This window comes from Erpetoichthys calabaricus, chromosome 10 (genome assembly GCF_900747795.2).
Source record: "Erpetoichthys calabaricus chromosome 10, fErpCal1.3, whole genome shotgun sequence".
Lineage (NCBI taxonomy): Eukaryota > Metazoa > Chordata > Cladistia > Polypteriformes > Polypteridae > Erpetoichthys > Erpetoichthys calabaricus.
Window position 1 is genome coordinate 145,431,784 of NC_041403.2, and position 16,859 is coordinate 145,448,642.

Sequence of the window (16,859 nt, forward strand, 5' to 3'; positions counted from 1 at the left end):
ATTACGTAGGAGGCGTGATGACGCGATACGTGACTCTGCCTCCTCCATTTAAGTATATGGACAAAAAACAGGTTCCAGTTATGACCATTACACGTAGAATTTCGAAATGAAACCTGCCTAACTTTTGTAAGTAAGCTGTAAGGAATGAGCCTGCCAAATTTCAGCCTTCTACCTTCACGGGAAGTTGGAGAATTAGTGATGAGTGAGTCAGTCAGTCAGTCAGTCAGTCAGTCAGTGAGGGCTTTGCCTTTTATTAGTATAGATAGCTGTGTTAGCCTGTGCTGCAAAAAGCCCAGGGTCCTAGAAACTATTGAAATCGTCAGAAAAAAAATTGAAATGTAGAGATGTCAGGTAATTGAAAGGAACTACTCTGGGCATCTGTGACAGGTGTCTGGTCACACTTACAGTTAATCTAATCTAGACACCGTTAAAATATCCGACTATGCCACCCAGTTTTATTAAGACTCTGGGAAATCTTGAAATTTACCGATAATAGTACACGGGTTTGTTTAAATTGGGCGGTGAGTAAACACACAATGAAAGGCACAACAGTAATTTCAGGAAAAGCAACACTAACTTCTATTACACATGACAATAAAAAGTACATTTAAAAAGATAAACGAACATAACAAAATCTAAAAATTCCTTAAAAAAACCTTAAAAATCGATCATAAAATCAGACCCCGACTTTTACGCTCGTTCAAAAATGTGACACTTAATTTTCTTTTTTTACATCTTCTTGCCTCCTCCAATCTCGCACCAGTTTTTCAGACACATCGAATTTTTTTACAGCAGCACAGTTACCTATTTCTTTCGCCACTTCAATGACTTTTAAATTAAAACCAGCTTCATATTTTCTTCTGATCGAACGTTCCATTGTAGATAAGGGATGCTCTTACGCTAAAGGTGTATGAGGGTGTGAGATACAAAAAACACAAAACACTGTAAACATCGCTTCAGAATAGTTCAGGTATTACCGCGTGTGGTCACGGATAGAATAAAAAGATACATTTGATTTCAGTCTGTAACAGCCGGTGTAATTTATGATATTTGTAAAGGTTAGCTTTATTTATTTATTTTTTTAAATTCACTTTTCATTCTCTATCGTGTTCAGGATCCTTCCCTAGCCCACCTGACACTACTGTTATCACATAAAGACACGCTATAGCTCTGCAGTTTATCACGATACATACGACCACGTGTTTTTTTTTCCCACAATCTTGCCAGTCCCCACGTGTTGCTGTATGCTGTTTCTTTTGTACTCCAGGACATGCAAAGGAAAGCATAGTAAAGAGCAGTCACTTCAGCGCTATATGCAATCATCAGACACTCCCCATCTGACACTGCTGTTTTCACATAAAGACGCGCTAAAGCCCTGCAGTGTACTTGTGACTGCATTGTCATACCAATGCTTGCGAGCTGAAGTGTCTGCAAGCACTTTTCGTGGCATTACACGTGTATTTTTTGAGCATGCCCATGTAGCTCAAACACAGGAACATATGTTGATGTAAAAGTATAACAAAACAAGTGCACTTTTATTCAAGACTATAACCGAAGAAAAAAGAAAGCAAGTTACAGTAGACGGTTGATATGACAGCTTGCGTGGTGCAATGCTAAGAACTGCTGATTTCCATTCTGTGCTATATAACTGTTAACATTTGAATCTGATGATTGCATATAGCGCTGTCTAATTCAGTGTGCGCAAGAACATGCAGGTGGCCAGTTGTTGCATGCTACAACGCACATTTTAAAAAAAGAAAGAGACAAATATATGTGACGTTTTGAAGAAATCATTTTATGCCGCGAATAGTACCAATCAGAAAACATCGTCAAAGTAATGCAATATTATTTGAAAACGAACAGCGTCAGGTTGGGTGTGAAGTTATACTGGTGCTGTTTGAGTCAGATCAGAAGCTGAATAAGCTGAACAAGCTCCTGTTCTGACTCTAAGTAAAAAGCATGAATTAATCAACAGAAATAACCGCGATCGACATTTTAAACTTAACGATTTACAGTGCATACCAATTTATAAATTTTATGTCCGTTTGAGGAAAAAAAAAAACACTTTCGCCAAAGCTGGGAATCAAACTCCCATCTGTCAGCAAATCTTAGCATTAAGCCACGGAAAGAGTTGTAGTAGCCTTGAACCTTTTGTGAAAGTGTTTATTTGATGTTTGGACTTCAGGCTTCACACATTCTATAGTTTATGCCTACATTTTGTAACATTTATTACTAAAATATGAAAATGTTTCTGTTTTAGCAATGTGTTTACACAGATTACTGTAGAAACGGAACACACATGAAATGCGTGTATTCCAAATAACGATCTATTTTTTCCACTCTAAAACTCCAGCAGTTCAGTCACTCCCAGATAATCAAACAAGGCATGAGCTGGGAAAACTTAGTGAACGTTCTGCGACAGTGGGGGATGGAATAGCCGGCTACTTGCTGCTCATCTTAATCAGCACATTTAGAAGACAAAAGAGAGGTGAGAACGGTTTTAAGGTGGGCCGGATTTACGAGTTTTTTCGTAGACTCTGGCAATTCTAGTGTTAAAAGCTGCAATCTCATGTCATTTAGCATCTAATATTGATTTTGCTTATGAAAGACTCGATCTTCATCTAAAAGTATTTCTCTCATGATTTTTAGTGAATAGATCTGGCTCTTGTTTTCAACTTGATTTTAGTTAAAAATTTGGTACAGACGCAAAGTATTAGTTTCTTCCCAGTACTGACCCCTGCTAGTGTTTAGGTTCACATATATCTTTAATAATAATAATTCATTACATTTATATAGCGCTTTTCTCAGTACTCAAAGCGCTATCCACACAGGGAGGAACCGGGAAGCGAACCCACACTCTTCCACAGTCTCCTTACTGCAAAGCAGTAGCACTACCACTGCGCCACCTGTAAGGACTTTAGGTCCCTTACATACGCTTGTGGTTGCCACAGTTGTTTGTTATGTCTTAAAATGTAATTCCTTTTATTACATAGGGCAGACTTCAAATATAAGTCAGACTTTTGCCGCATTCAGAAGTACTGTGAGAATACAGCTATTGTGGCATGTATAAGGAATGGGTAGGAAGGCGAAAATAGGGATCTGATTGGGGTTTTTAGTGACTAGAGCAATAAGAACAGCATGGTTGTGAACACAACGAAGACCAAGGAGGTAATTGTGCATTTCCACAGGTCTAAACTCCCCCTTCAGCCATTTGACATCTGAGGGGAGGACATCAAGGTGTTGCAGACTGGATGACAGCCTGGACTAGTCAGTGAATACAGATATCCTCTACAGGATGGGGCAGACCAGGTCTTTTTCTTCAGAAGACTCAGTTATTCAATGTATGTAATGAAATGCTGCCTGTGTTCTATCATACAGTCATTGCCAGTGTCCTCATTTTTTGCTGCCGTTTGATTTCTGCACATTGTTCAGTATGCAGTCAGTAATACTGCTCAAATATAAAATGTTTCTTCAAATGCCAGTATGTTCCTGGTATGGTTTACCTGACAACGTGTTTGAAAGCGGCAGCAGCAAGTCTTGCTGCTGTAGAAAGTTTGGTGTAGTAACAGTGGCTAAGGCATTGGACCTTAAACCACAAGACTGCTGATTCAATCACATGTCTGACTCTGTGTGTGACCCTGAGAAACTTTTTTAACTTGTCTAGATCCCTGTAAAGATCTGTATTGTAGTTTTATATTACCTTAGTAAAGGTTTCAATCTATTATACAATAATAATAAATGTCAGTAGGAGGAAGTAAAAGGACAAGAGTACCTAACGATGAGTTTGGGGGTGAGACCCCCAAATAATATTCATGACAAGAACATTTTCTTGATAATTTTTCTATATGATCTCAGAATGACTTCAACTCCACTTATAAACATGGTTCATTCAAGTCAAGTCAAGTTTATTCTCATGTGTACAAACTGCAATAAAATTCTTACTTGCATCTCTCCTCAGGACACTTGACAAAAATAAAATACAAAATAAATAAATAAAAGTATTCATAGCGTTCAATACGTATATATGTACTTATATGTATAATAAACTGATCAAAAAAATTAAAGGAACACTTTGAAAACCCATCAGATCTCAATGGGAAAAATCCTGCTGGCTATCTCTACTGATATGGTAATGTGTTAGGAACGAAAGGATGTCACATCATTTGATAGAAATAAAAATGATCAACCTACAGAGGGCTGAATTCAAAGACACCCTCAAAATCAAAGTGAATAAATGATGCAGCAGGTTAGTCCATTTTGCCGAAATTTCATTACAGCAACTCCAAATCATACTGAGTAGTTTATATGGCCCCCACGTGACAACGATGGATGGTATCCTGGGGGATCTCCTCCCAGATCTGGACCAGGGCATCACTGAGCTCCTGGACAGTCTGAGGTGCAACCTGGTGGCATCAGATGGACTGAAACATAATGTCACACCCAGAGCTGTTCTATTGGATTGAGGTCAGGTGAGTGAGCGTGGGGGCCAGTCAATGGTATCAATTCCTTCATCCTCCAGGAACTGCCTGCATACTCTCGCCACATCAGGCCGGGCATTATCGTGCACCAGGAGGAACCCAGGACCCACTGCACCAGCATAGGGTCTGACAATGGGTCCAAGGTTTTCATCCTGATACCTAATGGCAGTCAAGGTGCCGTTGTCTAGCCTGTAGAGGTCTGTGCGTTCCTCCATGGATATGCCTCCCCAGACCATCACTGACCCACCACCAAACCGGTCATGCTGAACAATGTTACAGGCAGCATAACATTCTCCATGGCTTGTCCAGACCCTTTCACGTCTGTCACATGTGCTCAGAGTGAACCTGCTGTCATCTGTGAAAAGCACAGGGCACCAGTGGTGGACCTGCAAATTCTGGTATTCTATGGCAAATGTCAATCAAGCTCCATGGTGCCAGGCAGTGAGCACAGGGCCCACTAGAGGACGTCAGGCCACCCTCATGAATTCTATTTCTGATTGTTTGGTCAGAGACATTCACACCAGTGGCCTGCCTGCTGGAGGTCATTTTGTAGGGCTCTGGCAGTGCTCATCCTGATCCTCCTTGACCAAAGGAGCAGATACCGTTCCTGCTCATGGGTTGAGGGCCTTCTACGGCCCTGTCTCCTAGAGTAACTGCCTGTCTCCTGGAATCTCCTCCATGTGCTTGAGATTGTGTATGGAGATGCAGCAAACCTTCTGGCAATGGTACGTATTAATGTGCCATCCTGGAGAAGTTGGACTACCTGTGAAACCTCTGTAGGGTCCAGGTATGGCCTCATGCTACCAGTAGTGACACTGATTATACCCAAATGCAAAAAACTAGTGAAAAAACTGATGAGGAGGGAAAATGTCAGTGGCCTTCACCTGTTAAACCATTCCTGTTTTAGGGGTCATTTCATTGTTGCCCCTCTGTTGTTAATTTCATTAACACCAAAGCAGCTGAAACTGATTAACAGCCCCCTCTGCTACTTAACTAACCAGATCAATAGCCCAGAAGATTAATTCATTCATGCTATACTCTGATTAAAAAGTGTTCCTTTAATTTTTCTGAGCAGTAAATATATATGCAAGCATTTGTATACAGTAGTAGGTGGAGTTGTCTCTCTGAAGTTAAGGATCTGTGTTGGTGTCTGGAAGGTTTCCAGTTCAAACCTGGTTACTGTAAGAAGGGACCCTACTCTGTTGGGCCTCTGATCAAGGCCCTTAACCTGAAAATTGCTCCGGGGCACTGTACAGAGGCTGACCCTGTGCTCTGATGCGAAAAGACAATTTCCCCTCAGGGATTAATACAGTGTACTGTACTCTCTGTTTACATTTTAAGGAGATTTGAGATCTTTCCAATAACCCCTATTTATGTCATGTCATTTTCTAACCCACTAAATCCAGAACAGGGCAAAAGGGGGTGCTGGAGCCTATCCCAGCTGGAATTGAGTGCAAGACAGGAACAAACCCTGGACAGGGCACCATTTCATCACAGGATGAATCCATGAAGGCATGGGGAGAAAATGCAAACTCCATGCAGGGAAGACAGCAAATCCTGGCCTCCTTACTGTGAGGCATCAGCACTACCACTACACCCCCATACTGACCGACCCCTATTAATGTTCACGGTCAAAAACAAAGAAATGACAAACAAGAACAAAAACATGAGTCAGGACCATCACAATCCGTGATACGTCTTCCTCAATGGAGTTAAAGCTCTTCTGATGGAAGAGATCAGTCCTCTTCAGTTAAGGCTTCAATACTGAATGCCAACATCCAGTTTTTGGTCCTCTTAAATATCAAATGAGGTGAAAGAGGTGGAACTTTCAAGGCCGAGTAAAAAATGAAGTCACAGGTCTTCATCTCAAAGTGTACAGGAAACAAGAACAGAAGAAGTCAACAACTGCATCACCCTACTCTCTGACCCTGTTGTCCTTTCCTCTATCAAGCCCTGGAGACACTCTAATGTGTGTGACAATATATACATGCACTGCTTAAGTTATAATATTTGTTCTAATGATTGACTGGTGGAACAACCTTATGAATAGAAAAGCAGAATAAACGTGTGGTGGTGTGAATTAGACTTCCTTTTCTTTTGGCCTGTTTCTTAGACTTTTCAAATGCTACACTAACTGAAAGAGCTGAATTCATCCTGTGAGGCATTGAAAAACACCTAACACACACTTTCTTCTGTATTGCAGCTGGAGAACGTCATTCAAGAGAGTATCCAGGCTGAGATGGTGCAGATCCAGGCAAAGGCTGTGCAGAACCAAACAGCCACCATGCTGGAGATTGGCACAAACCTCCTGACGCAGACAGCAGAGCAGACTCGCAAGCTCACCGACGTGGAGGCTCAGGTACAGAGAATGGGGAGCATGGTCCTGGAGGCAGCTTGGAAACGGGGTCTTATTCTGTTTTATCAGTCCTATTATTATCTCTCTTTCTGTCTGGCTACTTATCTGCCCTTTCTCACTTCTACCATCTTCATCTTGACTCTTTTCTCTTCTTCCATTCCTCCCATATCCTCTTTCTCTTCTTCCATTCCTCTAACATTCTTTTTCTCTTCTTCCATTCCTCTAATTTCCTCCTTCAAATAACACTTTTATATAATAGAGAGACAAACATTCCCTCACATTAAAATTCAATCAAACCTTTAAATTCAAGATGATAGATTTTCCATTCATACATCCATGTGTCAAGTGTGTTTAATGTAGTTGTAGGGTTGTGGGGACCTGGATGATGTCCAGTCCAACACTCATGCAATCATACACAACAGGACAATATTAAAAATCGCCAATCAGACTATCATACCTATCCTTCAAATGTCAGTGGAAAGCCCAGACAGACAGTGAAAGGTTCAGAATCAAAAGCAGTGTCCTGGAGTGGTGGAACCAAAAGCTAACAATGCCTTCCACAATACATTTAGTAACATATGATTCTGAAACACACTTAATCCAATTCAGGGTCGCAAGGGGCTGGAACCTACCCTGACAGCATTGGGTGTAAGGCAGGAGCCAACCCTGAATGGTGCACCAGTCCATCACAGAGCTCACCAGGGCACACATTCACACTTACAGTGGCCAGTTTAGGACTTCCAGTCTACCAACTTTGCAATGTTGGAAAAATACTGGAGGTAAATGGAGAAAAACTCCTGCGGATATAGAGGATACAAATCCTGTAATTTGGAGTTGTGAAGCACGTGGACTAAAATCCAAAAATTCAAAATCAAATCTGATGGTCCAGAATGGGGCTATATGTGTCATGAATTGTTGGCATGGGAATGCTCACTAGGGTTAGACATGGAAAGGACTGACAGAATGGTGTCTCCTTCTTGGTTTTGAAGATGATGGTATGTAGGTGTTCTGAGCTGATGGAGTGATTTATTTGCTTTATTCTCATAACAAACAAGACTGCAGCTAGGTAACAAGTTAAATGAATTCACTTATGATGGTTATCTATCTTTTTATTACAATTTCTACTGTATCTAGGTAGTTTGTGAATTTCATCTTGGGATTAATAAAGTATCTATCTATCTATCTATCTATCTATCTATCTATCTATCTATCTATCTATCTATCTATCTATCTATCTATCTATCTATCTATCTATCTATCTATCTATCTATCTATCTATCTATCTATCTATCTATCTATCTATCTATCTATCTATCTATCTATCTATCTATCTATCTATCTATGTAAAGTAAGTAATAACATGAGCGCCAGAAATGACTGTAGCTGGCCAAACTACCAAACTACAATCAAGGTCCATCTTCTTGTTATGTCACTTACCTCTAGGTAATTAAATTATCTTTTCAGTGCTTCACCAGAAGTAACAAACAACCATGGCAGTTCAATCATATGATTTCAAAAATCTAAACTTATGCATACAAATGGCAGAGCCTTAATGCAAGATTATGGCTGGAAATTCTTCATTCATGAAGAACATATGCACACCACAGTCGCCAACATGAAGTGGGTTCAAAGGCTCATCCACACCTCCTGATCTCAAGTAGAGATGCCTTAATCCATTTAGCGTATTTGAACGTGGCCCTAGATATCTCAAGGAATTGTTAACCTGTTACTGCAATATCTCACAGGACTGTGTGTCAAATAAAGTTGACAAATGGTGTCAGGGTATCTTCAGCCAAGCATCTTGTAACCCCCACTACAGGGAAGTAATGATGCACAGAGGACACTCAGCAGACTAGAGGTGTCAGCCCAGACATGCTTATTCACAGACATTCCTGGGACAAGGCAGTCATGTGTGACTGTGGCTTGTGCTAATTTAATATTGTACCAGTCAGGCCAGCTGTGAAAGTCAGGCTTCTCTCTCAAGCATCAGACTTTTACAAAAATGTCATTCCATAGCACTTTACTTTTTGGCCTATGTGACACTCAAAATTGCTGTCCAGAATACAAAGTTTGCCTTATTGGAAATGAACATGACAGTCATCATATCACACTCACACACACCCACACAAAGCCTGCTGAAAATGCCCAATCAATGTGATGAACACATCTTCGGAGACGTGGGAGGAACACATAAACAGAGGGAAAGCAGACAAACTCCATATAGACCACAAATGGGCATAGAATCAAGACCCGGGATGCTGGATCCATGATGAAATAGTGCAAGAGTGGTGTTTGGGGGTGGCAAGTGGGACAACCGCTCCAGGCTCTGCGCCTAAGAGGGCTCCACTTTTGAGGTCCACGTGTCCCATTCGAGCGGATTTATCGAGTTATATTTTCCAGTATATATATATTTGAGATGCCTTTTAAACCCTCTTCAAGCTCAAATTCTGTACATGTACGTCTTTGAAAACATTCCATAGTCCGAATATTAATGCACAAAACATGTATTTCTAATGATAACCGGCTGACATGAAATCAATGTGAAATATGACTATGACATCCTGAATATCAAGATTCAGAGTATAGTTGTAATTTGGGTACTTTTCTAGAAGAGGCCCTGCTAATTTCCACTTGACACCTCATCACATTTTACACTGTTGTGGTATTGTCATGAATTATGAATTGCCACTTTTTTAATAGATTATATACGTTGTAGTTATATTTTGATAAATCCACGTTATCTTGCAAACTTTTAGCTGAATACTGCAATGAGAAAATCAGGTGTATGTTATCATTATTTTTATTAAATTCACGCACAAGTTTATACAGTCCACATACACCGATAACAGTGTTTGACGTAACTGGCCCCGAGTGGGGTTGGTCAGCACTAGGTCCCGCCCACCCCTAAGGCCACCTCTGGCTGAATAGTACGCTATTCTGTCATGACACTATTAGATGTCCCACTAGTGGTGGTTATAAACATAATGGCGACATTATACACATCTGAGCAATTTATTCCAGGCCATATCGGTCTCCCATGATTGTTTTCATGCATTCTGAACCCCTATGTCTTTCTTGGGTGTAGCTGTTTTAAAAGTCCTTATAGTGGACAAGTTTCTTTTTGGCTGAGGACGGAAAAGTAGAATATGTAAGCTGCCTTGCAATTTCAAAATTTTCCTATGCACCCCACCCCATATTGGTTCCCATGAGACACTCACCTTCCAATTGCATGTAACACTGCTCAGTGTATTTCAGGGCTGCTGGGACCAGAACGTATCCTAGCAGAACTTATAGTAAGAGTGGTCCTAGATGCTCACACCCTCACTTCTCTGATTTCATTTCCTGCTAATTATCTGCCATCTTTTACAAGAATCGAGCTGATCCCTGCATGCAAGTGATTTTTTAATAAATAAATGCTACTGTTGTTGTTTTCTTGATTATGGAGATATTCATAGCATCTAGTTCTTAAATGCACCAGATAAGACTTATAACATAAAAAAAGTAATTATTTGAATTTTACAAGTTATGGAACGCTGTACACTTTACTTAGATTGCTGGCTGGATATCCAATTATTTCACTTGTTAGCTGCCAAAGGATCGAGCCTCCCATGGACTTTCTGTTCATCTCCTGAGGAGATGCAGGCGCTTCCAGGTGGTCTCGCTCTCTGTTTATGGCTGTGGTTATGACCCAGCTCATTTCTACTACTGCTCACTTGACGGCTTATGCTGCATCTCCAATCTATAAACGTCTTAAACAAACCGACAGTCAGCAGGAATTATTCCTGCCAAGTCAACCATTTTACAGATTCCAATTTTCACCACTTTACCCATTTCCTTTTAACAAAAGAGAAGTCATTCCATCAGGTAAACAGAAGATAATGCTATGATCTAGGAGAGGAATACAAGTTTTAAGCTCAGTAGAATATGTCATTGCACAGGAAATCTTAACATATTAAGATACCGTATATACTCGCGTTTAAGTTCTCCTGTGGATATGCCGGGGTTTGATTTTACAGTATAATTTCTGGTATTTTATAATGTCAGTCATATAAATCGAATGTGGAAAACTCACGTTATTGGTCCAAGAGATTATGATATGCTAACGCATACCTGAGAGAGTAACCACGGAGCACACTGCCTTTTTTTACTATGCATTTCGTCTACGTGACCACACGGTAATACCTGAACTATTCTGAAGCGACGTTTGCACTGTTTTGTGTTTTTTGTATCTCATACCCTCATACACTTTTATCGTAAGACCATCCCTTATCTACGATGGAGCATTTGATCAGAAGAAAATATGAAGCTGGTTTTAAATTAAAAGCCGTTGAAGTGATGAAAGAAATTGGTAACTGCGCTGCTGCAACAAAATTCGATGTGTCTGAGAAACTGGTGTGAGATTGGAGGAGGCAAGAAGATGTAAAAAAATAAATTAAATGTATTTTTGCATGGGTGTATAAGTCGGGGTCTGATTTTATGATCGATTTTTCAGGTTTCAAGACCCGACTTATACACAAATATATATGGTATGAAGCAATAGGCAAAGATTTCCAAATATTAGTCAAAAAAAGATGGCTGTCCAATGGCAAGGTGAGATGAAGTTTACAGTGTCTTCCAAGTCTTTGGAAATGGCGTGCCTGTTTTCTTACAAGTCAGTTGAATTTGTGTTGCTGTTAACTTTCAGGGTGATAAAATTCTTCAGACACAAAGGTACGCTGATTTTGACAATAATTACTCCACTTTGACTTCATCCAGGTGCTGAACCAAACATCCAGAATAGAAATTCAACTACTAGAAAATTCACTTTCCACCAATAAGCTGGAGAAGCAGCTTTTACTGCAAATCAATGAACTCTCCAAGCTTCATGACAGAAACAGGTAGGTGAAGAGCTTTTTAGTACTACACTGTTTTGTCTTGTCGGGTCCTATGGTGGCTCTGTTTTCCCATTTACACTCTTTATTGTGTAGGCCTTAATACAATGTCTTCAATCCCATACACTTACAACTCTGTGATCCAGTTCTTCAGCGCTTACTCCTCCCTTCCCTTCTTTATCAAACAATTAGACAGAGTGAAAGAACAAGCAAGAGAGAGTTCCACTTTAAATGAATTAATGTATTATAGATAATATGAGAGATAGAGGTTGGGTAGTTTTCAGTGATAGTATGTTGCCGCACCCACCACTCAACGAACCACCTGGATTGCTACCTAAGGACAGAGGGTGACACCCCAGCACCACACTGGAACACTGTGAGGTTTTTTACGGTGGCTGGAGTGCCACAGGTTGGAGTGGTGGCTCTGAGGCTAAGGATCTGCGCTGGTATCCCAACGGTTGCCGGTTCAAATCCCCGTCACTGCCAAAAGAGATCCTACTCTGCTGGGCCCTTGAGCAAGGCCCTTAACCTTCAATTGCTCCAGGGGCACTGTACAATGGCTGACCCTGTGCTCTGACCCCATGGGGTATGCGAAAACTAACAAATTCCTAATACAAGAAATTGTATAAGGTGAAATAAAGAACAACAAAAAAAAAAAAACCCAATGTTCTGCCTGTAAGTTGGTGGGCCTGCTTGCAGGACTAGATGCAGATTAACATCATACCCAAGACAGGGCAATTGCAGATTAAGGGCCTTGCTCAAGGGCTCAATGGAGAAGAGTCACTTCTGGCGTTAACGGGATGTCCAAAACAATAAGCAAAAATATAATGAGTGTAAAAAATAAACCATTACAGCCTAAGTAGTAGTATATCTTGTGTCCAAAGGCAGCTCACGGCTTCCTTCGGTCCAGGTTTGTCTTTCCCCCACATGGCCTATGTCACACACGTTCTGGTTTCGACCCCTTCGGCGTCACTTCCAGGTCCGAGCCTATGGATGAAGACCCTTCCAGTGCCGGCTCCTCTGATGTCATTTCTTATACTGGCCTTTCCCCTAACCTCTCAGTTCTGTTTTGGACTCCAATTTGTGCACATCAGTGCTATCATTTTATTCAATTTTGCAGCCAGGAAATAATATACTGGGTGGCTGCCCCAAACCTTGCTATGGTTCTTTATCGAGTTTGTGACACCTATAAATGGGGGATTGAAACAGGCCACATGCCTGTCTCAATGTGACTGCCAATATTAGTTGTCTTCATCATGGAGAAATTGACAAAGAAAGAGGAGGTCATCTCTGCATGAGAAAGAGTGGTAAGGCGTGATGAACCAACTTGATGCCATACTTACCACCAATCATGAACCAAACCAGTCTTAAGATGCCATAATTTAGATCAATAGAATTAGTCTACTGTCCCTTCCTGGGCAATTTGTCAGTGGAAGTGCTCCGGTTCAACTCATCCCCCAGTTGCTTTGTTTAGTTGTAGATGGTTTTGCCAGCTAGGCCTTCCTGTGCTAATGGCTCATGTGAGTCCAAACGCAGTTATTACAAAGCCCCTTACCAAACCATTTTGGTGCCTGCGCCCGCCATAACAAACAGTAATGGCATATGTAAAATATGGCGGAGGTGGGGGGAGTAAATAACTATGGCTTACTTAAAAATGCTGCTATGCATGATTTCAATATAAGCACAAGTAGACATCGGCCTTTTGAAAGTTCTTAAGGGTTTCTAATCCTCAGATGGTGCTGCCATCTTGATATGCTCAACCTGAAAGGAATGTGGTTGAGCAGAGCAGTAGAATGGTTCGGGCTAAATGGGATCAGCATTATATACCATCTTTCACCAAAAAAGCAGTGTAAAAATTCACAATCGAAAAAAAGGTAAGCACACATAAAACGAATAGTGACAGGAAACTTTATTTTTACATATGTTATGAGACATAAGAGAGCAGAAAAGGTTGTGGATTGTGGCATCCATTAATTGCAGCTAGAGTTGCTTTAGTATACAAAGTGCTTTGTAATTTTTGTCACTGTTGATTTTAAACACTGAAGTGTTTACATTTTGCTTTCTTTCCTTCATCTTCATTTGTCAGATTTGGAACTCCTCTAACTATTTTGGCAAAGGCAGCAATACTGCAATTTAAAGAAAAAAGGGACTAGGGGATAAAACATTGTTGAAAAATTGTGCTGAAATGAATTAATGGAATATCTAACAACTGAGACATCTAAACCAAAACACTAAACACAACAGAAGTCAAATTTCACTAGTAGCAGATTGAGAATGAGGAGCATTAAATCATAACATAAAACATTTTAGAAGTTTCTTGGACAAAGATGAAGGGCACAGTGCTGACCAGAATACTGTCGTGACAATGACGTCAAGGGTCACTCACTCCCTACTGTCCCGATGTAGCTTTGCAGTAACAACCACAATCAAACAGACCTTAAAATGGTGGCACCCATTAAAAACAAAATGAAGACATGAAAATAATATGATTAGTAGAAACCAAAAGTGAGGAAGTACACATTCGATTTATGTGCATAAAAATGAAATGATGCATTGAGGAACGTAAGAAAAATGCAAAACTAGGCTAGATCACAACACTGACAACTAGAAAACTAACATCATCTTTGCAGAGGTTTGACATCCGTGTTGTCGGTGTTAGAAACCTCTATTCATTTTTTATGTTTCTTTGATTTTAAAGTATTTTTTCTCTTCTCTCTTTCTGTGGTACTTAACACTAAGAATCTTAAAGCAAAGAGTTGCCAGAACTTTAACTAAATCAAAAGAAACTGAATTAAGTATGGCAAGAAATAATCAATTTTGGCTTTGATTAAGAATTAAATGTTCATGAAACAGGTCTCCAAGCAATAATTTCCATTTTTCCCACTAAGTTTGATTGACCCCCCCCCCCCCCCCCCAACAATTGTCCTATAATTACAGTCATATGAAAAAGTATGTGAACCCCACTTAATTCTTTGGATTTTTGTTTATCATTGGCTGAGCTTTCAAAGTAGCAACTTCCTTTTAATATGTGACATGCCTTATGGAAACAGTAGTATTTCAGCAGTGACATTAAGTTGGATTAACAGAAAATATGCACTATGCATCACAGCAAAATTAAACAGGTGTATAAATTTGGGCACCCCAACAGAGATATACCATCAATACTTAGTTGAGCCTCCTTTTGCAAATATAACAGCCTCTAGACACTGTCCTCTTATAGCCTCTGATGAGTGTCTGGATTCTGGATGGAGGTATTTTTGACCATTCTTCCATACAAAATCTCTCCAGTTCAGTTAAATATGATTGCTGTCGAGCATGGACAGCCTGCTTCAAATCATCCCATAGATTTTCAATGATATTCAAGTCAGGGGACTGTGACAGCCATTCCTGAACATTGTACTTCTCCCTCTGCATAAATGCCTTTGTGGATTTCAGATTGTGTTTTGGGTCATTGTCTTGTTGGAATATCCAACCCCTGTGTAACTTCAACTTTGTGACTGATGCTTGAACATTATCCTGAATAATTTGTTGATATTTGGTTGAATTCATCCGACCTTCGACTTTAACAAAGGCCCCAGTCCCTGAACTAGCCACACAGCCCCACAGCATGATGGAACCTCTACCAAATTTGACAGTAGATAGCAGGTGTTTTTCTTGGAATGCAGTGCTCTTCTTCCGCTATGCAAAGAGCTTTTTGTTATGACCAAATAACTCAATTTGTGTCTCATCAGTCCAAAGCACTTTGTTCCAAAATGAATCTGGCTTGTCTAAATGAGCATTTGCATACAACAAGCGATTCTGTTTGTGGCGTGAGTGCAGAAAGGGCTTCTTTCTCATCACCCTGCCATACAGATGTTCTTTGTGCAAATTGCGCTGAATTGTAGAACGATGTACAGATACACCATCTGCAGCAAGATGTTCTTGCAGGTCTGTGATCTGTGGGTTGTCTGTAACCATTCTCACAATCCTGCTCATATGTATTTTTCTTGACCTGCCAGACCTGCTGGATTTAACAGCAACTGTGCCTGTGGCCTTCCATTTCCTGATTCCATTCCTTACAGTTGAAGCTGACAGTTTAAACCTCTGAGATAGCTTTTTGTAGCCTTCCCCTAAAAAATGAGACTGAACAATCTTTGTTTTCAAATATTTTGAGAGTTGCTTTGAGGATCCCATGCTGTCACACTCTTCAGAGGAGAGTCAAAGGGAAGGAAGCACAACTTGCAATCGACCACCTTAAATACCTTTATATCTCATGATTGGACACACCTGCCTATGAAATTCAAGGCTTAACAAGTTAATCCAACCAAATTGGTGTTGTAAGTAATCAGCATTGAGTACTGACAGGCATTCAAATCAGCAAAATTACAAGGGGACCCACATTTTTGCGCAGCCAGTTTTTCACATTTGATTTAATTTCATACAACTAAATACTGCTTCACTAAAAATCTTTGTTCGGAAAACACAGGAGTACTCAGATGTTCCTAGGAAATGAAAGACATACCACTGTTATCTTTTTTGTTGAAAGTAGAGTCAATTATTATGCAGGCTGAGAGGGGTTCCCAAACTTTTTCATATGACTGTAAAATTTCAGTGTGTGTCCAAACCTTAATAATTTAAATAAAACTGTAACTGTTTATGAAGACTCCCCGTGTCTGCGTGGGTTTCCTCTGGGCGCTCCGGTTTCCTCCCACAGTCCAAAGACATGCAGGTTAGGTGGATTGGCGATTCTAAATTGGCCCTAGTGCGTGCTTGGTGTGTGGGTGTGTTTGTCTGTGTCCTGCGGTGGGTTGGCACCCTGCCCAGGATTGTTTCCTGCCTTGTGCCCTGTGTTGGCTGGGATTGGCTCCAGCAGACCCCCGTGACCCTGTGTTCGGATTCAGCGGGTTGGAAAATGGATGGATGGATGTTTATGAAGATGTATTTACAGGTCACAAACACAGTTTTAGTTGTTTGTCAAGTCTCTGTCCTTCAGATATTTTCATCATTTTGTTTCCTTTGCTGTTTGAAATCATGGTGACACCTATGAGACAAAAAACAAATGAAACCTCTAAAGTTGTTAATCGTACTGATCTTCATTTGGTTGCATTTGCCTTAAGAGCAGAATCACACTAGCTGTCGTTTCTTTTTGCACCATGGAAGTCGGGTGACATGTGA

General features: G+C 40.5%; 1 protein-coding gene across 1 annotated transcript in view; it reads left to right on the forward strand.

The window, feature by feature from the left end:
• The window catches only part of angpt4 (angiopoietin 4), a 210,477-nt gene that overhangs the window by 116,711 nt on the left and 76,907 nt on the right, over window positions 1-16,859 (forward strand). The window contains exons 2-3 of the mRNA XM_028812028.2: window positions 6,682-6,837; window positions 11,590-11,711. Coding sequence (XP_028667861.1) covers window positions 6,682-6,837; window positions 11,590-11,711 — 278 coding nt within the window. The remainder of the gene's footprint in view (window positions 1-6,681; window positions 6,838-11,589; window positions 11,712-16,859) is intronic.